At 27.0% G+C, this 23,158-nt stretch overlaps 2 protein-coding genes across 2 annotated transcripts; both read right to left on the reverse strand.

Annotated features, from left to right (window-relative positions):
- Positions 1-2,192: 2,192 nt before the first annotated feature.
- LOC122635840 (L-lactate dehydrogenase A-like 6A) lies at positions 2,193-11,319 on the reverse strand. Its single transcript, XM_043826501.1, has 6 exons — positions 11,013-11,319; positions 5,886-6,003; positions 3,886-4,059; positions 3,546-3,719; positions 3,186-3,427; positions 2,193-2,369 (listed from the first exon to the last, which is right to left on the reverse strand). The coding sequence occupies exons 1-6, from the start codon at positions 11,169-11,171 to the stop codon at positions 2,193-2,195; spliced, it is 1,044 nt and encodes a 347-aa protein (XP_043682436.1). The 5' UTR covers positions 11,172-11,319.
- A 1,741-nt stretch (positions 11,320-13,060) lies between these two features.
- LOC122635841 (L-lactate dehydrogenase-like) lies at positions 13,061-20,635 on the reverse strand. The gene is made up of 7 exons (XM_043826503.1): positions 20,549-20,635; positions 20,306-20,458; positions 20,104-20,221; positions 15,116-15,454; positions 14,394-14,511; positions 13,763-13,895; positions 13,061-13,675 (listed from the first exon to the last, which is right to left on the reverse strand). The coding sequence occupies exons 1-7, from the start codon at positions 20,633-20,635 to the stop codon at positions 13,478-13,480; spliced, it is 1,146 nt and encodes a 381-aa protein (XP_043682438.1). The 3' UTR covers positions 13,061-13,477.
- Positions 20,636-23,158: the final 2,523 nt, after the last annotated feature.

Genomic DNA, 23,158 nt, shown 5'->3' on the forward strand with positions numbered 1-23,158 from the left:
TCTCTCTCTCTCTCTCTCTCTTATATTGGAAGTATATACTCGTATATTCGATCAGGAGGTGGACCGATAAAGCAATTGCATTTGCATAAGCAAAGCTGATTTGACTTTGAAATGCGCGCGAACTAATTGAGTTCTCTCTCTCTCTCTCTCTCTCTCTCTCTCTCTCTCTCTCTCTCTCTCTCTTTTTCTCTTAGTTACTAACGGATGACTCGCGAGCGCATATATGTGGCCCTTCTCTCGTATATCGAGGGCACTTTATTAAATAAGCAATCGGTGAGTCGTCCTCTCGAGATATCGACTGGATTGCGTTCTCTACACGCCCTTCGTCGAACCTGGCCTTGTGTGGCAAAGACAGAAATATATATATATACATATATATGTGTGTATGTGTGTATGTATGTATATGTATGTATATGGACGAGTATTGCTAACGAATTGCCCTATCCGTGGCTTGCTAACAGCGCTAAAACCAACCTTCTTTGTACTTTTAATGGCGATCGTTTTATCATTCGGCGACTCAATCTTACCAACGAGCTACCTATAACACGAATCAATTAATTATTATTACTTGGTATTAATCTTTACGAATCGAGCTAATATATTTGATACGTTTAGAAAATATTATTGTTTCCTTTTCTTTTTTCTTTTCTCCTCTTTTTTTTTTGTTTTTAATTTTATTACGATTTTATCTTCAATGGTTATATTAAATTAGATTTATTTGATTTATTAGATATTTATATATTCATTGAATTTTTATTGACTGTTTATTGGTCTTTTTGTTTTTTTTGAGCGATGTAAAAGTAAAATGAAAAGAAATGTTCGAATGTAATATAGTGTTACTATAAAAAATATAAAATGTAAAATATTATTCGATCGTAGAGGATATTGTTACAAATGTGTTATTAGTTGTATTTGTTTTGTCACTATCTTGTAAAATATATATAAATATCTTGGTCATTGTAAATAATTAAATTTGTTAATTGCGTTTGAATTGTGTCGCTTATATTAAGTACTAATATTTTATTGAAAATATTGATCGTTTATTTAATAAAAGTTTATAATTATTAAACGTTTAAAAATATTGAATTAAATAAATAAAAAGTGTACATTATTATAGAAGTATAAAAATATCGAATTGGAAATTCGTTAGTTTTTTTATTTGGTCAGTATTTTGTAAAATATATGAATGAATATGAATATTTTTGTCGGTGTAAAAAATTAAGTGTTTAGATCGCATTACTTATATTATATACTGATATTTTATTATATTATATACCGATCGCGCAATTATTCAAAATGTTTATTAAATATTTACAAATATTAATCTGAATAAATAATAGTCATACATTATTATAGAAGTATACAATTATTGAAATAGAGATGATTTTTTACTTCAGTTTATTAAAAGTCGATTTATTAGGATTTTACATATATCAACTACTTATCTATTGATATGTTTTTCTAAAAATTATTAAAACTAATATCTCAAGGATAATATTATTAAAGTATACGATTTTTTAATTAGAAATGATTTTTTAATTTCTCCAAAATCGATTTATTAAAATTTTACATTGATCGATTACATTGTCAATCGATATGTTTTTTTCTTTTCTTAAAGACTATCAAAACTAAATGTCTCAAGGACAATATCGCAAAAGTATACAATTATTATGTTATAATAGAAAGGATTTTTCGTTTCAATTTTTTCAAAATCGATTCATTAATACATAAAAATTTGTACTTAAGCTATATTTTTTTCTATATTTATTTTATAATAGATATATTTTGTTTAAATATACACCTTTGTTAGTGTCATGTTAGAGTTTTTTTTTTTTTTTAATATTTCATATCATTCAAATTTATATTAAATTTATTTTGCATTAAAAATTTATATCGAAAATATTTTATACAAATCATAATATATAATTGTAATCGTTTAAAAATGTTTTCTGTGTAATTAAATCCTTTTTTTTTTTGCGAAATAAACGGTTACCTCGGGGACACCGTGTATTATGAAAATAAATAACTATTGAATTAAGAAGGATTTTTTTCTTGACAATTTTTCCAAAATTAATTCATTGGAATTTTAATATTCATTGATGGATTATCAATAATATAATAAATATGTTTTTCTAGATAATATGAAAAATGATGTCTTAAATATAGTATTACAGAAATATATAACTATTGAATTAAAAAAGATTTTCCATAGTTGATTTCTGCATCTCATAGATCTTACGACACGAATTTTCCATCAATTCCTGTTCTTCTTTTGTATAGAGGAATCTAACGAGAGATTGTACACCATTACGACCGATTATACAAGGTAAGGACATATAAACATCCTTGTCTAAGCCATGACGACAACCCTAAAATTGTAATGATTTCATAAGTGATACTATAAATTCAATATTTATTAATAGTCAATTGTATTATAATTAAATATCAGTTATATGTAATATAAGTGACGCGACTGATGTGTAAAAAATAATTTTTGTTTTTAAATAAACAACATTAGTATTAACACTAGTACTGTCAGGTATTATTTAATTGTTCAATAATTGAAATATTTCAAAATTTTTTGATATTTTACAATCAAATAAATAATACTAGTAAGGTGCAACTTAATAATATATTATTTGATTGGCCAATAATCAATGTATGTTGAAATTGTTCATATTTTATATTTAAATAAACAACATTGGTATTCTCAGGCTTAACTCAATATTATTAATTATTTGATTGGCCAATATTTGAAATACGTCGGAAATTTCTAATATTTTAAATAAACATCACTAAAACTATTAAACATAAATCAATAATACAGTGACTAGTTAAGTCAATATAATTAATATAATTATTTGGCAAGTATTAATAATATAATTAATTAAATCAATTAATTATATATTAATTATATCTACATAAACTTTTAAGAGTTTACGTGTTAATGTAATTAGACTCAATCAAATAATATAATATTGGATTGATCAATAATCCGACTAAATTAAATTAATGCATAAATAATATATATATATATATATATATATATATAAAACAATAACATGTAAATAAACAGTATCAATATACCAACAATAATATAGTATTGAATTGATCAATACATTTAAGTAAAACAATACTAATGTTGTTTATTCATTATCTGTCCCCTTAAGGCATTAATAATTAACCTTAAGATAGGTCGACACTGTAATACAGATACACGTGTTCCTCACAATAGCATCAACGATCTCACTAACGCAGATTCCAACTGCCCAGTTACAATAACCTTTCCCAGAGATGATGTCGCTATCAGCGTCAATAACTTTAATATGCAATTCGTTCCAAGCTTCAGGATCAGTCTTGGTACCAATCTCTTTGTTGATATCCTTCAGTTTCATGCCCATTACTCCAACAGCGGACCAAATCGGTACTGTAGAACATAACGAAGAAATAGTATGATAAATCGACGAAATATATTTCCAACGTCAACACGATCTGAACAACGAAATTAACGAAGAAAAAAGGCGTAACGTTTCATTACTTATTACCAGATGACGATCCATTTTCTCCTATGATCGAAGCTTGAATCGAACTAGCAGCTACTCCCAATTTGTTAGCTATGAAATATTGAAATCTACAGCTGTCCAAGAACGTTCCCAATCCAATGACACGATTCGGAGGGAAACCAGAAAGTTTCATAGCTACGTTGGACAATATGTCGACTGTACGAAAGAGAGAAAAAAAAAAGAAAAAAGAAAAAGAAAAAGAAAAAGAAAAAGAAAATGTTCTTAACGATAATTGTATAATCGCAAATAGTTGTTGATGTGTTAAAAAAAAAAAAAAGGGAAAGAAGGAAAGAAAAATGATTTAATGAAAATTGAAATTAACCTGGATTGGTGACGATCACCAAGACACTGTTAGGCGCGTATTTGCTTACGTTAGGTACTACCACTTTGAAGGTACTTAAATTGCTCTCGAGTAGTTCTGCGGGATCTTGATTCGCTTGCGATTTATCGCCCAATGTGATCACGCATACCGCGGCGTTTCTCGCCGAGGCATAATCTAACAAAAGATAACGTTATGGCTTATAGTGCGAGTTGGGAAAAAGGAATAATTGGATTGACGATTATGAGATGATGAAGATGTTGAGAAATTCAATGGATTTATTATTTCTACGACGAGGAAACATCATACTATCTAAGATAATCATATCTCTTTTATTATCTAGTTGGGAAAGAAGAAAAAATTTCCTAACAACTTGCTAATAATTTCGTAGGCCTATATGTAATAGGATAATTTTTATATGTAATAGATTATTATATGAGAGAAATTTCGTACTTGTTAATTTGACACATGTTCGTATATTGAAAATTTACTATCGAATGATATAACAGTCGATGCAATGTCGAACGAATATAGATAATCTTCTTGCGAGAAAGTAAAATTTATTCGAAAAATAATAAAACGAAAAAAAAAAGAAAATGGATCATTGTTTATTTCAATTTGATATAAATATCTGTGGTATCGATGTTTTTCTTTATGTAAAAATTTTCTTTTCTTTTTTAAAGTAATTAAGATAATTATCGAGACAATATTGTTTATTTTATAATAATCACGAAATTGATACTTTCATTGTTTATTGACTTTCTTTAATCCATTTGTTTTTTCGTATCTATAAAAATGTTATACAATATGAAATTTATGATATTAATTAATATTGTAAGTATAAACGAATCGATTATTTAATTACGAATTTAATTAATAAGAAAATGATTATAAAAATCGAATTATAATACTTAATTAAAATAAAAATTGTTCTTTAATTTCATAGTTATCAATCAAAGTTTCTTTAACATTATCAGAAAATAAATATTAGAAAACCATATACTAGTTAGTGAATGACTAAAATTAATCAATCACTATTAAAAAATTTTATTGAATAAGAAAATGATTATAAAAATTCTGTTAAACGATTAATTACATTATTAATATAATAACCCTTTTATAAATTCATAGCAATCTCTCTTAAAATTATTCTAATATTATTAGAAATTAATTATTTAGATTAATATCAGAAAAATAATGTATATCAGATCTTAATTAATTACCTATTAAGAATTTAATTGAGAAGAAAATTATTTTATGAACTCTGTTGAATAATTAGTTAGGTCATTAAAATAATAATCATTTTTTGAATTCATAGTAATCTCTCTCTCTCTCTCTCTCTCTCTCTCTCTCTCTCTCTCTCTCTCTCTCTCTCTCTCTCTCTCAAAGTTATTATAACATTATCAGAAAATAGTCATTACGTTTAACATTTTTATTATATTATCGAAATAATCACAAATTAATTAAAAAGAAACTAACAAAATAAAACGATAAATTTTGTTAAGTTTTGATAAATGATTGTAGTTCCTAATCCTTTTTCGAATTCATAAAATTATTCTAATATTATCAAAAAATAATAATTCGGTTTGATACCTGATAAGGATACATTTCTCAATAAATGCAAAATTTTAATTAATAATTAATTACATTTGATGAAAAATAAGAAGAAAAAAAAGGTAATTCAAGATCTTTTCATATGATAATTACTTACATATGAAAATAATAGCAATCTCTTTAAAAATTATTCTAACACTATCAGAAAATAATGATATCGTTTAACTGTCAGACGATTATACACTATTCAAGTTAATCATCAAGTTCCAATTAAATACTGACAAAAAATGTCTTTACATTTAATTAATCTGATTATTGATTGATAATTAAATGATATATACAAATAAAAATAAAATAAATACATAAATAATTAAATACGTAAATATGTATGAAGTATTGGATAATTAAAAAAAAAAAAAAAAAAAAAAAAGAAAAAAAAGATTAAGTACCTTTACTTCCGAAGATCTTCGGATTGCCTAGAAAAGCAGCACCCTGTCCAATATCTTCTGCTTCCGCTTTGGCAAGATCGTCATTTGTATCTATGAAGACCAGTTCTGAGGCAAGACGCTGAAGCAAACCGATAGATAGAGGGAGAGAGAAAGAAGTGATTCTAAAAGGAGCTAGTGAAAATAAGTGGAGACAGGTGAGAGTAATTAATACTATCCTTGTCTTCTCTATACGGATGCTGATAGTTATTAGTGCTAATGGCGAAGGAGCAACCTTGTTATAAAGTACGTAGGGCGAATCATTACGCAATCGAGCGCATCAAGCCCTCACGGGAATCGCATTAAGTTTCCACGTGCTAGCGATCGATCGTCATTCTGGACAGCAGCAGGCGATTCCCTAATGCGTACGATCGTTAGAGCTTGATCAGCTTTTTTTTTTTTTTAATTTCTTTTATTTCTTTTTATTTTTTTCGAGCACACCTTTTTGTAATATAAAACTTTGTCTGTTTGCTCGTCGATGCCCTGTCTTATGTACGATCCCTCATTTTTGAATAATTATGCTATTCCTCTCTCTCTCTTTCTCTCTCTCTCTCTCTCTCTCTTGTTATTATTTAGGTATATTGAAAAGTTTTGTCCATTTTTATGTATACATTTTTTTATATCCTTTTTTAATATTCAATTAATAATATTATTTTTGTTAATACTAATGAATTCTTTTTGTTTTGTTTTGTACGCTTTCGATTTTAAATTTTGAATTTATTCTTGAATAATTATGTTGACTTCTCTCTTTCTCTCTCTCTCTCTCTCTCTCTTTTTTTTTTATTCTTTTTCATTATTATTTAGGCATATTGAAAAGTTTTGTTTGTTTCTATGTATATATATTTTTTTGTATGTCGTTTTTTAATATTCAATTAATGATATTATTTTCTTAAATATTAATGAATTCTTTTTTTGATGTTTTCAATTTTTAATGTAATTTAATAAAAGAATTGGAAAATGTTTGAATTTAGTTTTCTATAATTATATTATGACTTCTCTCCTTCTCTTCTTAAGTATATATTTTTATACTGTCTTTTAATATTTAATTTATAATATAATTTTTTATATTATTAACAAAACGTGTGTTTGTTTTTTAATTTGAATTTTTATTCAAAGTTAATTAAAAGATAAATGAATTTTTGAATTTTTATTATTGATATCATGATTCAGTATTTATGCAAATAATCGTACGCTAGAAATTTTCAAGCAATTTTCCTTATATTATATCTAAATAAATAAGTTAATATAATATATTTTTATAAATAGTAGCACGACATGATATAGTAAAAAAGAAATATCAGTATTTTTAATAAAAGATGTTAAATAGATTCTTATATATTATAAATATCGTTTTTGTAATATCCTTTTATTTCTATGTAAAAAATGAAAAATTCCGATATTATTTATCGATTAAATTGTTCAAAACAGTACTATTAAAATTTGACGACATTGTTCCGTTGTCTTTTTTTAAATATAAAAAATAACAAATTTTGATATTATTTATTAACCAATTCAAAACTATTCATCGATACGATAGTGATAAACATCACTATTAAATTTTATCAAAACGTTATATCATCGTTGTTTTTTTATTTAGAAATAAAAAATTAACAATTCTTAATCGACCAAGCAGATATAAATATGTAAAACGCGAAATAAGATGTTCGAGAAGTTAAACGGACGATCGTTTTTTTACGCTTGTTTCCTACGACGAAAATTTTCTCAGCGATGAGTCGTAAAAAAAGAAAAAAGAAAAAAAAAGAAAGACAAAAAAGAGAAAAAAGATCGAGCTAAGGGAAAAGAAAAAGAAAATAAAAAAAATATAACGATTTTCGTTTTAACGACTCGTTCTCATCGTCCGACAACGTAAATGACATCATAAAAACGTAATAGACCCTTTATTTTCGCGTGTAACTTTATTCCGAACAAATTTTCCTTCATCGATACAACCGAAAAAGCTTCTAGTGTTTCCCAAGTTCCTTTGCCCTTACCCTTACGACCGTACGAACAGATGGACACATTTTTCTCTGACATCTGGTGCTTTCACGCGTTAAGACATAACTGTGCGGCGAACTACAAAACCGGATTCTTAATTTATCGCATCACACCTTCTGTATATTTCCAATCTGTTATTCCCCATGCCGTTTAATCACCATACTTCATCAAGCATGACTTCCGCTATGATGCCAATGAGCTTAACATTCCAACTCTCTCTCTCTAAATAGTTCCCTTTCTCTCTCTCTGTTAAGAGAGAGAGAAAGAGAGGAAGTTATTTATTTTAAAATATATCTTGATTTTATTTAATTATAATTATATTATTTTCATATTTTATATTTAATATAAAATATGAATTAATATAAACAATAAACTTAGTATTACAATTTTCGTTCTTGAGAAAGAGAGGGAGAGAGAGAGAGAGAGAGAGAGAGAGAGAGTGAGAGAAAGATAGAGAAGAATTAGTTATTATGAAGTATATTTTTATATTAATTAATATAGTAATTAATTATAATTATTATTTTTGTTTTACATTAAATAAAAAGAATTATTTATTATATCATGTATCGTGTAATTATATTATAATTATTATATTATTTTTATACTTTATATTAAATAAAAAAGTTATATAGTATATAATTTTGTTATATTGAAAAATATTTACTGTATATTTAATATATACATATATATAATATATAATTATAAATAGTATATTAATAATATAATAATATACTATATAATAGTAATTAAAATATGATATTAATATAACACATTAATATAAACAACAGTATCTTCCAAATATATAATAGAAACAATATATATAAATATATAAATAGTAAATATTATTTCATTTAAATTAATATTAAACTAATTTTTCGAAGTTTAATATACAATAACAATATTGTATTAAAAAGAAATAATATATAATATATTATGCATTTAATATAATATAATCATATATTATATAAAAAGAAAATAATATATAAAAATTAAAAAAGATTCTATATAAACAAAAATACATTTACAATTATTAACCAATACGTTCTTCATATAACATTTAATACAACAATAATAAACTTAAGAAGAATAAGAAGAAACAGAAGAAGAAGAAGAATATCCCAACGATTTAGATGTATAAAACAAAAAAAGTGTGTAACAAACATTACATCAATTAATTTCATAATTATCATTCATTCGTTCAGATCGAATCAATTATCAGCCGTCAAAATCCTATAAAAATATTAGTTTAAGATCTGAAAAATAATGAGTGATCATTTGTTCGGACGAATGCAAATGAAAAGGAAATCGGTTAAATTTTTGGATGAGAAAGGACGATAAGGTGGTCAACGTGTCCTCGTAGACGGGTATGGATTTCAGCTTCCTTCGTAGGTGACTAACATAAATCAGTTGGTTGGGTATCCTGCGGGGGCGCTTGGTCGACGTGTAAATGCTCGCGTTACGATCCGATAACGAGCGAAAGGAAGCACGTTCCTCTTCTCTCTTTCCTTCTCTCTCTCTCTCTCTCTCTCTCTCTCTGTCTCTCTTTTTCTTACTTCTTCTTCTTCTTATATTCTTTTTTTCTTTTTTACCATCCTTCGAGCTTCTTCTTCGTCTTCTTCTTCTTTTTCTTCGTTTTCTTTTTCTTCTTCGTCTTCTTCTTCTTCATCTTCTTCTTCTTCATCTTCTTCTTCTTCTTCTTCTTCTTCTTCTTCCCGTAGCCAAATTTCCTCTTCTGGTCTTTCGTTGGTCATTTGCATAATAGCCTTTTTGATCCAGCACACTAACGAGCGTACATTCAGAACTCCGTTCCCCATAAAAACGTATAGGCACGTATAATGCACACGTATAAACACGTATATATATATATATATATATATATATATATATATATACGAATGGAAAGGGATGGTAAACCAAAGACACGTGGTATAAGGGAAGGTCATTCCTTGTACTCTTCTCGTCCTTTGTTGTAAGCCACGATTCGAAGATATCCTTCGAGAGATCCGCCAACGTGAACTGACTCTTCTTCTTCTTCTACTTCTTCTTCTTCTTCTTCTTCTTCACTTATTTCTGAATACTACTCGTCTCGATGATTCCACCTTGGACAAATACGAATCACTGTTGTAAGGCAAGACGTGGGCGAGAACGTTACAGTCTCTTCATTCACATAAGGTCTGCGTTTAGGTTGTTACGACTTGTTGTGTTTTAGATTCTCTTAGAAATCTATCGACCTTCTCACTCTCTCTCTATTCCTTTCTCTTTCTCTTTTTTTCTGTCTCTCTCTCTCTCCCTCTCTCTTTTCGTTCGTCTCTCTTTCTCTCTTCTATCTTCGTTTATCTTCGAATCGTGTCCGAATACTCTCGCCTCGATTACACGTGCTCGTTTTTAATCAGTGTCAATAACTTTCGAATGGTGTTCGACGAGGGACGATGATCGAACGAATTCCTATACCTTAATCCCACGTCTTACTTTTCTTTTTATTATTTTTTAGTTTTTCTCTTATTGGATTTATTATTATTATTATTATTATTATTATTATTATTATTATTATTATTATTATTATTATTATTATTATTATTATTATTTTTATTATTATTATTATTACTATTATTGTTGTTGTTGTTGTTGTTGTTGTTGTTGTTGTTGTTGTTGTTGTTGTTGTTGTTGTTGTTGTTGTTGTTGTTGTTGTTGTTGTTATCATATTTACTATATGATTTATTTAATGATCAATGATTCGTTAAATAAGATCGATCAATCACTGTTTCGTTATATCGAGCTCGATTTAAAAATTATGATTATAACAGTAGACATTTGTTCCTTTTTTCTTGTTTTAAGTAAAAAGTATTATAAAATAAGATTTAAATAAGATTTTATATATATATATATATATATATATATATATATATTCTTTTCTGTTAAGTTTTTTTAGTTTTACTTAAGTTTATTGATTCCGATAGATTTTTACTTTTTAATAAATAATTATTCTTTTTTATTATATATCGAGGGAATAATTTTGAGTAAATAAGAAGAAATTTCATATTATTTATGTCTATATACGTGTTGTAAAGTTAAGAAATAATGTTATCAAGAAAATACCTTAAATAGTATGGCAATAGCAGTAGCAACTCCAATGGGACCGCTACCAACGATAACAACCTTGACTCGATGGTCGTCCGGAATATAATCCGCATGTTTTGATAACAAGAACGATGCTGTGTTTCCATTGTCTTCGATTCTTCGTCTTCCTTCGTTCATTTTGGTTGAGAATTATATACCTCTTTCCTTCGATAGTTATTTTATCGATATTGTGACACCTTAGTGAAAGCTAAACGAAATCGAGAAATCATGACTAGACACTTAAAATTTTTGATATTATTATCAATTTAAATCTATGTATCTGGTGTTACGGGATACTAAGCGGTTAGAACAATAAAAGAATTTCGAGATATCGTTAAGGTCTCCTGTATGTACAACTTGAAATTAGATCCGAGTTCTCTATCGTCGTAAAATTATCGGTGTTACCTATCTCGAGATTAGAGAGAACTAATCTTTTTCTTTTTTTTTTTCTTTTAGGATTTAATACCAACCATAGAACGGTAAGTGTAACAGATGATTATCTTCGAAACTATTTGAAATATTTTTGAAATCTATTTATTTTGATTTTAACGATTTGTATATATGTATGGTAGAATTTTTGTACGTATGTAAGTACGTGTATCCGTTCTATTGTTCGAAAGATTGAACGGTTGAATTTGTAATAAAATTGATACCTGCAAAAAAAAAAAAATTCATGTGTAATCCTGATTCGATAGAATTTCCGATTTTTAAATAAAAATAAAAATAATGAAATTTTTAAATGGTGTCGATCACAATTATAAGCCTTTTTTTGTTAATTATATATAAAAACAATCAAAGGATGACGAATGAAGAAAAATTTCGATTTTGTGATTGTGCAGATCGATTAGAAATTCATATTAAAATTCGAAATACACGTAACAAAGATTTATGAGTAATTCCGGTTCGATACGACTTTCGAATTTGAAAATAAAAATAAAAATAACGAAATTTTGGAAAATTACACATTTCAGAAAATATCTCACGAAGAAAATTCGAATTCCGTAAGAATATAAATAATATTAGAAATAATTTTTAAATTAATTGTTGCGAAATTTTTTTATGAAAACGATCAAAGGTAATTAAAATATTGCAATTTATGGCTTTGTAGATCGATTTGAAATTTATACCAAAAATCAAATTATATATATATATATATATATATATATATATATATATGCTGTATATCGTGAAAGTCCATGAATAATTTCGGATCAAACTGACTTGAAAATTTTGTTCGAAATTTTTTAGAAGAAAAATCAAATCGTCAAAAGATTCAATAGATCGACTTTAAAGTTGTATCAAAAATCAAGTTATACGTCATGAAAAAAATTCACGAATAATTTTCTAGTTGGAACGTTTTTTAATTTTAAACATGGCAATGTTTTGAAATCAAATTATGGTATTCGCGAGAAATTTTGTATGCAATGGAAATGATAAAAAATTCTGTCGAAATATTTCAATTACTATTAATCATCAAAACGAAAAGAACCCAAACAGAGATGGTCTCCTAATTTTTTTTTTTTTTAGAAACTTCACTCTTTCTCGTTTGAAAAAAACCATTATGTAATAACACATATATATATGTGTGTAAATATATATGCATATAAAAAACTATTCTTTCGATGAAAAAACTATCGATCGTTTAGGAAAGAGCGCGTGTAATCGGCAGCTGCAACATTTGCACAGGTGGGACGCGTTGTTTACGCAAAACATCAGGAAACTTAATTTCCGTTTTACCTGTTGTACTTAAAATGGCTTCCGACGATCGATGGCTATCGATTACCTCCCTGTTCCTCTTTACTATAAGTTATAATACAATATTATAAATTATAATAAAATAAAAACAAATTTCCTCTCTCTCTTTCTCTTTTTGTAAATAGATAATCGAAAATTTTTTTGATATTTGATAATTATTTAAATTTCTAATCTCACTAATGTAAAATAATGAATTTTATTATTGCTCGAATAACTTGATTTCTTTACTACGACTGCATCTCGAAACGTTAATTCTTAAAGTCAACAACGCTTAGTTTATAGCATTCTTTCGTATTTCTCGTTTCGCTTCACTGGTTCACTAACAACAATTCTGATCTGAATTCTTCATATCTCGTAAATATAAAGCAGAAACTCTGGTTTATAAGTGTGAGACTTCCCTAGTATAATTTTACTCGTACGGTAGTTCAGTTTTCAAGGAAGTCGATTCTGACTACTATCATTTATTCTACCCAATCAAATACACGAACACGTAGGGAACCGGTTACCAACGTTATAACGCATTTTATATTTTTCTTTTTTTCTTTTTTTTTCTCTCTCTCTCTCTCTATTTCTTTTTTCTTCTTTCTTCTTTCTAACATTCGTATCGTTGACCGATCGTATGCGAGTTGGAAACGTTTCCGTGAGTGATTCATGTTTCGACAAAATTTTTACTCGTTTATATTTCTATTCTATTTCTCAGCTTCTTCACACATTTCTTGTAGAATACCGCATTCACGTAATATGCTTCTAATACTATCAGCGCACGCTTGTACTTCTAATTTTTCTTGATCGGTTAATTTTTGTCTTACAGTGCAATGAACACCTTCTCGGCCGATCACACAGGGAACTGACATGTAAACATCCCTTTCTACACCATGATTGCAATTCTAAATAAATATTAATAAATTAGAAAAGAATATCAAAAGTTTGATGGATAAAATTCAATAAAAATATTTCTTATCTTATCATCTTACACGTATATGAGTGGAAACTGGTAAGACGACTTTAGTGTTTCTGATAACAGCATCAACGATCTCCGCTATGCAGATACCAACAGCCCAACAATTTGGGCCCTGTGGACCTTTCTTTATGTTTAATACTTCATCGCTGAAAAAGTAATTTTATTTTGATTTCTATTTTGTAATGAAACTGGTAGATAGACGAATTTTACTTGATGTAGTTGGTGTAAGTGTTTAAATAGTATGAGAAATAGATATATAATTTTAATATTTTTATAATAAATGGTTTAATATTTTTATATAATAAATAGTAAAAATATTTAATTAATATGAATAAATCGATGTAGTACAGTATTTTTGTAATTAGTATAAATACTTACTTGATATGAGTATGTTGATGTAATATTTGTAATATCTGGTTAATATGAGTATTATATGTAAAAGTATTATATTATAATAATAATATTACTATATTAGTATAATACTTTTCTAGTTAACTGTTAATGAGTATCCAATTAATATAAGTGAGTTAATGTAATATTTTTATAGTTAGTACGAATACCTAATTAATATGACGAGTGAGTCGATGTAGTATTTGTATAGTTAGTATGAATTTATAAATCGTATGATTAAATAAATATAATACCTTTCGTGAATTGCTTCTGTAACTTCATACCATTTTTCTGGATCATCCATTTCACCCATTCGAGGATTTATATCTCTTAATTTCAGACCTGCTACATCGATGCTCGACCATATTGGAACTTTAAGAAAATTTTGTATTAATATATTAATTATTATTATATAATAAAATTTATAGTAATAATAGAATATATTGATAGATGTATCAACTCATTTGTATAAACTTTTTGTATGTTATAATTATGTTATTAATTTTTTTTTGTTCTACTCTAATTTGATATTTTTATCATTTTCACATGTTATCTTAAATATGAAGAAATAATTTGTGATTATTAAAAAAGTAATCCTTTATTAAAAAAAAATCTATCCTTATAAAGAAAGAATTTGTTTGTTTATAAAATATACATAAGTATAGAACACGTATACGTATTCTGTTATTCATATTCTTTTAATTATTATTCCAATTCATTCTTCGTTAAATTTTCTTTGAATTTTTAATTATCTTCATATCTTATTTTAAATATGAATAACGATCTTGCGATTATTTTCGATTTATAATTTTGCTAATCAAACCTTTGTTGAGAAAATATACATTATGAAAAAATACAAATATATTATTTGTTGTTATTAATAACTCTATCAGTGTAAAAAATTAATAAACATATTTAAAAAGATTTTGTGTTGCATTAATAGAATACAAAATAAATTTAAAATAACATTATTTACCAGATGTGCGTCCTTGTGCACCAATAGTCATGCAGTTAATAGACGATCGTGCTATTCCAATTCTTTGGCTCATTAACTCTTTAAATCTTACACTGTCTACAAGTGTGCCAACGCCAAGTACACGATTTGGAGGAAATTTAGAGAATTTATAAGCAATGTAAGACATTACATCGACTGGCTCTGTAACTATCACTAAAACTGCGTTGCAAACGAACTTTGCTATTGGTGGTATGATCTTTCTAAAAATCTCCATATTATCTTTAACATTTGGTTCTTCATCCAAATGTTTTTCTGGAGTGGTTATAATAACCACGGCTGATTTTTGCAGCATGCTTACGTCTGAAAAATATTTAATATTACTTAAATAATTGTATGTATATTTAATTATATATAAATATATATATATACAATTAAATATACATACAATTATTGATTAATAAATAAATAATAAAAGAATATTTATTATTTATTTATTAATAATTGTATAAATAATTAATCTTATAATTATATAAATAAATAATTTTAAATAATAATTGTATACACACATATATATATATATTTATCTATATATAATTATTGAAGAATCCGCACATTTTCTTTTAGATAGAATTTTGTATCGATTTAAAAATATCCTTTTCCAAAAATTCTTATATTACTTATCATTCAATCAAAAAAAAAATAATTATTTACACCTATAGATTAAAAAAATAGATAATATAAACATATAATCCGTATATCGGACAAATCTATTTTTCCCAGTTAAGTTCATTGATCGCAAAAATGATGCAATCCTGTTCTCGTTATATATGCAAAACAAATTCTAACGGGAACGAATATAAAGTTAAAATCTAAGAACCCTTCCAAGAAAAATGTCTCTTTTCTCTACGTCTTACTCACGTCAGTCGTACGATCATCCGGCTGCTCGAAACAGGCTAAATACAGTATGCCCGAAAGGATAAAAACAAAGAAATACAGAAAAAAACAAAAAAGAAAAGGAAAGAAGGAAATGAAAAAGAAAAAGAAAAAGAAATTTTTCCATTTAAAAATTCTTTCGCGATAAGATCCATCGATAAAGACGTGCCAAGTGGACAATTCCGGTGTCAGTGTCGTAACGAAAAATACACATTCGTGGTAACACCTTCATAAAGATGAGAATGTTGTTCGTAGTAACGGTAGTCCGTATCTTTCACGAAAGGAAGTTTTTTGAGACCGTCGATGTTGTTACAGATAATACGGTAAGGACGTCAAAAAAAAAGAAAAAGAAAAAGATAAGGGGAAAAAGGAAGAGGTCGCTCTGTTACATTTCTTTGAAGTAATTGTTACGTGAAAACAAGATCTGAACACGTGTCGACAAAGTACTTCCACTCGACGACGAGCGAATATATTCTTTTTATTTCTTTTTTCTTTTTTTTTTTCATTCTCTTTCTTTCTCTTTTGCTGAAATAACAGACTCGTCACGAAGACTCGTCATGAAGTGTCCAGCAACATTTTTTTTTTTTATTTGTTTAACTTACGAATTAATATTTGTTTCTTAAAAAATGGAAGCTAATCGTTCTATCTGATATTTTTGGGAATATTTTCTTTTTTGGTTTGAAAGTATTACTCTCGAAGTACTCGTTTTAGTTGTTACTATATTTACGAATCAAAATTTATATCTTATATGTAACGATACTTATTTAAGTCATGTTAGATATTTTTTAATTATTTTTTTATGCGAAGTAAATAGAATAAAAAGAGTAAAATGAATATGTAAAAAGAGATTTTTGGAAAATAATAAAATATTATTATTATATATACAATGTTATTGTTATTATTAAGTTATAATAAAATATTATCATTATTAATAAATATTATTATAGTTCAGATTCACTGTGTATGTATAATGTGTGTATGTGTGTGCTTCTTGAAGTATTTATTTCGGCTTACTTTTATACTTTAAATCGAAAATTATTTCTTATGTAATAAGACTTAGGCCATATTTAATATACTGGAGTATTTTCTTTTTCTGTTTTAAAAAATAAGAATTAAATCCTTTAAATATTTTTTTCTAAAACTAAAATTATCATATAATCATAAAATTATTCAGTTTGGTTGATTCTATATTTTAAATCAAAACTCGTTTTTTACGGACTAATATTTACAATTATTAGATATTCATAACAAAATTTTTATTGATTCGAAAGTACTCACGAAAGTAATTATTTATTTTTTAATTATAATTTTGCGCTTCAAATCGAAATCTTGATCATACAGAGTAGTATCTGGGTCCTGTTTTATATTTTGGAATATTAATTTTCTGAATTAAAAATACTTATCGAAATGACTATTCATTTTTGTTACAAGTATGCTTTAAATCAAAACTTGATTTCGAAATATTAATTATCTTTCTTGACTGATAAGATTTTTCGAAGTATTCATATTTACAATTTGTTGCGTTACAAATCGTAAATTTATTTATTATATACATACATATATATATAAATATATATATAATATATACATATATATATAAATATATATATAAACATATATATAAATATTATTTATATTATATGTTTTTTTCTTTTAATATAACAATTCATCAAAATATTCATTTTTAGTTTGCTTCTTTGCTTGAATTAATTATCCATTATTTCATGAAATAATACAATAATTATACTCTATCATTTATTTACATATTTTAAAATATTGCTTTCCTAAACTTATCGTACAAGACTCATCAAAAGATATTCTTCATATTTTTACTTTTTAATATCAAAATCGTAACCCATTCCCAAAAGAACAAGAACTTGAATCTTATTATAAATTCTAGTCAAAACCTCCGAATTGTGGTTACGATTATAGAGAGACGCTAAAATTCGAAAAAGAGAAAAAAAAATAGATAGAGAGAGAAAGAGCCGCAATAAAACTTGTCCGTCCCCGTTTTCTCTAGAGATATAACGTCTACGAACTACCAAAAAGTCGAAAAAGAAAAAGAAAGGAAAAAAAAGTCCGAGAAAAACAGACAGAAAAAGAGACAGAGAGACAGAGAATGAGAAAGAAAGAGAGAGAGAGAGAGAGAGAGAGAGAGAGAGAGAGAGAGAGAGAGAGAGAGAGAGAGAGAGAGAGAGAGAAGAGGAAAGAATCCCATAAAGAGAGAAATTCTAAAAAACATATCGTGATGTCGATCCTGAGGGAGATAAATAAGAGTAGTATGAAATTTACGAGCTTGTCCGTGGAAAGCTCGAGTGTAACGCTTTGCCGTCGTCGGGGGTTTGCCGCGTGTAAGCAAGCGGCAATGTAGATGAGAACCGAGATTAAAGGGACAGGATCGAGAGAGGATCCGGATCTCAAAACTTGCTTCCACAACCCAAAATTCATTCCCCGGAATCCCTCCACAAACCGAACGTTCCTCTCATCTACGAGCATCGTTTCTGAGCTGTTGCACGTTGACAGGGGTCCCCATGACGAGGGAGAACCCAATGCGACGGGTCATCTTTTAAAATAGGCAGCCGATCGGAGCCGATGATCGCGACGCACGCCTGGCCTCATCAGTCCGAGACATATCAATCTAAAATTTCTGGAATTCGTTCTCCTCGGTTTAGATCGAATCGTCCTATATATATATATATATATATATATATATATATATATATATATATATATATATATATATATATATATATATATATATATATAATACTATATATATATGTACGTATCTCTCTTACACTTTCTGCTTCTCTCTCTCTCTCTCTCTCTCTCTCTCTCTCTCTATTTATATATATATATTGATGTTAAAAAATAAAAATATGAAGAATATTTTTGATGAGTTTTGAAGTTCAGGAAAGTAATATTTTAAAATATTTAAATAAATGATAGAGTATAATGATTGTATTATCTTATAAAATTAATAATATATATATATCAATATATTATTTCCAGCAAAGATAATTATTTTAAACAAAGAATGAATACTTTGATGAATTATTATATTAAAAGATAAAAATTATATATATATTACTCTGTATGTCTATCTGTTTATCTGTCTGTCTATCTTTCTGTTTGTCTGTGTGTGTATGTGTGTAATTGTTGGGATGATCGACGTACCGTGATAAAACTAGTCAATTTTTCTTGGATCATTTATTTTTAGTTGGATTTTTTTGCATGTATCGTATAGTAGTTTGTGACTAATATAAGATGTGTATAGAATTTAGGTCTCGATTTCTTATTCTTTTGGGGGTTGATTCTTTTTTGGTTTTGTGATTTAATCTACGACAGCGTGGTAGATAAACAGTGACTAGTGTTAAATCGCTTTGTTATAATTATTATTGTTGTTGTTTTTATTATTGTTATTATCATTTTTTCTATTATTACTATTACTACTATTGCAGTTATTATTATTACTATTATTATTATTATTATTATTATTATTATTATTATTATTATTATTATTATTATTATTATTTATAAACGAACATAAAATATAATTTGATTTAGAAATAATTTTAAAATATCGTCCGTATAAAAATAATTTCGAAATAATAAAATGCCATTTAGAAATAATTTTCTACATATAAAATTTCATTTACAGTTATAAATAATTGTATACTGATTCGGGAGAAGGTGGACGAAACTTTTCGTTAGATCAAATGTTACGTTTTAAATGTACGAACTACATTTTAGTAAAAAACATTTTTTTTTGGTTTTTATTAAACTATATTTCATTAAATTATCTGTTTCCTCTTCATTTCATACTTTATAATAACACACTATTACAAAAAAAAAGATTTTAAATAGGAAAACCTTTGATTTTAATTTTTATTGAAACAAAAGTTAATTACTCCAATGTTGGATTAATAATGTAATTAAAAATAACTCGAAAATTCAGAAGTAAATAAGTAGTTAAGTTATGTAATAATGTATCGATTTAAACGATTTCTCTTCATCTGATTTATTTATCTATATAGAATTTATTTAATTTATTAACATTAGTATTACACTCTTACCTGAAGTACCAGTTACCAAAGGATTTCCCAGAAAGATCCCAGCGTGTTGAATGTCCTCGGCCTCGGCACTAGCTTTGTTTCCATCTTTATCGAACAGACAAACCTCACTCGCCATTTTCTATGAATCATGTGTGGTTAAAACGTAAAACGTTTCGATCGAGTGCTCGCAAATGGGTAGTTAAATTTGAAGTGGCAGACTAACCCTCATGAGAATAGCCATTGCACATGCCATTCCAACCTTTCCAACCCCAACGATGGATACTTTAACTCTATGGGGATATATTTCGCATGGGCCGAGTATAGTCGTTATCAAAGCATTTTTCGTAGTGGTCGTAGTGATTGGTATTACATCAACCTAAAAAAAGGATATTGCAGATAATAAAGAAAGAGATAAATTAAATTTTTCACGTTGCATTATAGGATAGTAATCACGAATATCAATTACCTCATCGCATTCATCATCAATCTTATAATCATTTTCAACCCTAGTACTGTTAGTTGAATTATTCTCTTTTTCTGCCGTTTCATCCATTGTGAGAGATATTTAGTAAACCTGAAATTGTAAATAATGATAATAATAATATTTGTAATTGCAATTATTAATATAATAATAGATTATTAGTATTATTACATAATTATTACTGGATGTTAATATTATAATAATAATTGTATAATTATAATTGTATATTGTAATATATATATATATTTCGCTGATCATTTCCATATTATTTTACATTATTATTATTATATTTTTATCGACAATATATTTTATTTTAATATTAAGTATCTAATAAATTTTATTATATTAAATTATTAAACGTAATCCAATTAGTGTAGAATTTGTTGATTCATATGATCGGAATTTTTTATTAAAAATATTCAGCACTTTTAACAAAAATATTTGTATACAATATGCTTTCATATTCATATGAAATAAATTAAATCAAATTATGACGTATGAATACATCTATCTTACAAATACTATCGTCATATCATTCTACATTATTACTATTCTTTTATATTATATATATGTATATATATATATATATATATATATATATATATATATAAATTTTCATTTAACAATATTTTACTCATTGATATTTTACATTTAATATCTTTCATTATATTATACTATTATAAAAATGCAACTCAATTAATATAGAATTGATCGATCGATAATATCGAAATTTTCTATTAAAAATATTCAATCCTTTTAAGAGAAATATTTATATATAAGTATATACAATATTTACATGATAAAGCAGATCAAATTATGTCGTAATAAGTAACTATACCTGTCTCAAGATTACTGTTATCATATCATTCTCAAGATTATCATCGTCGTCATCATCATTATTATTATTCCTCCATCGTTTCAAAAGGGCGTAGCTATTAACATCAATTTCCCTAATCGCCATCAATTTTTTCGGAAGCTTATGGTAAACTGCAATTTCTTAGTAAACTAAGAGAAGAATCTACGAAGCAACGTGTTTTCAGTGATCGCCTACGCACAAAACAGCATGAAGAACGTATATGCCTTTTCCGTGATATTACGGTGCTGCGAGAAAGATGTAAGAAGAGTTTAAGAAAGAGTCGAGAAGTAGCGTAGGGGGTGGGTGGGGGTTGGGTGGAGGAAGAGGGATGCTGTTAGTGCTGGCAGAAGAGTGGAAAAGTCAAAGAGAGAGGGAGAAGATATAACGATGGAAGTTATCCGCTCGGCTTGGCTCGGCTCGCTGTAAATTAGCCGCAGGTAGTCGCCTCAGGAGCCAAGCAGGTACATCGCTGTGGGTTGCCGCAACGCACATATATTTCTGCGAATACCCACGCATGCGGATATATTCACACAAACTATTCTTTACAAATCTAATATACCTATATATATATATATGTATGTATATATGTTATTTTCAAAAGGGAATGACCTGTTAACCGATTTCCACGCTATGTGCTGTTATTTTATTTCTCGCCTATATCTCTTCTGTAAGAGTAATTAAAGATAGAAATCATGTTCGAATATATATGTTTGTATGTATATATGTATATGTATATGTATGTATGTATGTATGTATGTATGTATATATTAGCTCACTTTGTTAATCGTATTTTTATTCGACGTAAATCGTAATAAGAGTCGACGGATATTATAAATGTATGTATATATATATATATATATATATATATATATATATATATATACATACATAATATATATTATGTATGTATCTATATATATATACATAGTATATATTATGTATATATGTCTATATGTATATATTAGTTCACTTTGTTAATCGTATTTTTATTCGACGTGAATCGCAATAAGAGTCGACGGATATTGTTCGATTGAGCATCAAGTTTACTATTCGTTCGATTAAAAGAAAAATCGTATATGTAGTATCGATTATCTTTTATCGGAAACGATCGTGTCCGTTGAGAGTTTGTCGCTTTAACGATCGTTAAAATCAACGAACGTTTTTATCGAAATGTTTTGATGATTATCGAATGGTAGCTTGTCTTAATTTCGATTAATTTATACTCCGATAGATCGAACCCTTATCGGCCCTTATATTTCAGTATACACGAGGGACTCGTTAAATCCGCTCGAGATAAAAAATGAGAAGCAACGGAAGTTGGACAATTAGGAGGATAAAATGTATGGCTTTTGATACTCGCTGGAGGAAAAAAGAAAGAAAAAGAAATGTACAAAATAAAATAAAAGAAAATGAAAGATTCGGGAGAGATGATCTTTTTATTAAGACTTCTTCTCTCTCTCTCTCTCTCTCTCTCTCTCTCTCTCTCTCTCTCTCTTTTTCTCTCACTTGACAGAACGGAAAGGATTATCTTCGAAATTATTTGAGTTATTCAAAAAATTTTTTGGACTTTTACGTTTCATGTTGAAATCTAAATTTATGTTATGTGTATGTGTGTATATGTTTGTATGTATATATTCATTTTATTTGAAATGAAACACATTAAACTGGAAATTTATATGAATAATGAAATTACCTATAATGAGGATCTACGAAGAATTTCGAATTCAAAATGGCGATAT

The sequence above is a fragment of the Vespula pensylvanica genome, chromosome 19 (genome assembly GCF_014466175.1).
Source record: "Vespula pensylvanica isolate Volc-1 chromosome 19, ASM1446617v1, whole genome shotgun sequence".
Lineage (NCBI taxonomy): Eukaryota > Metazoa > Arthropoda > Insecta > Hymenoptera > Vespidae > Vespula > Vespula pensylvanica.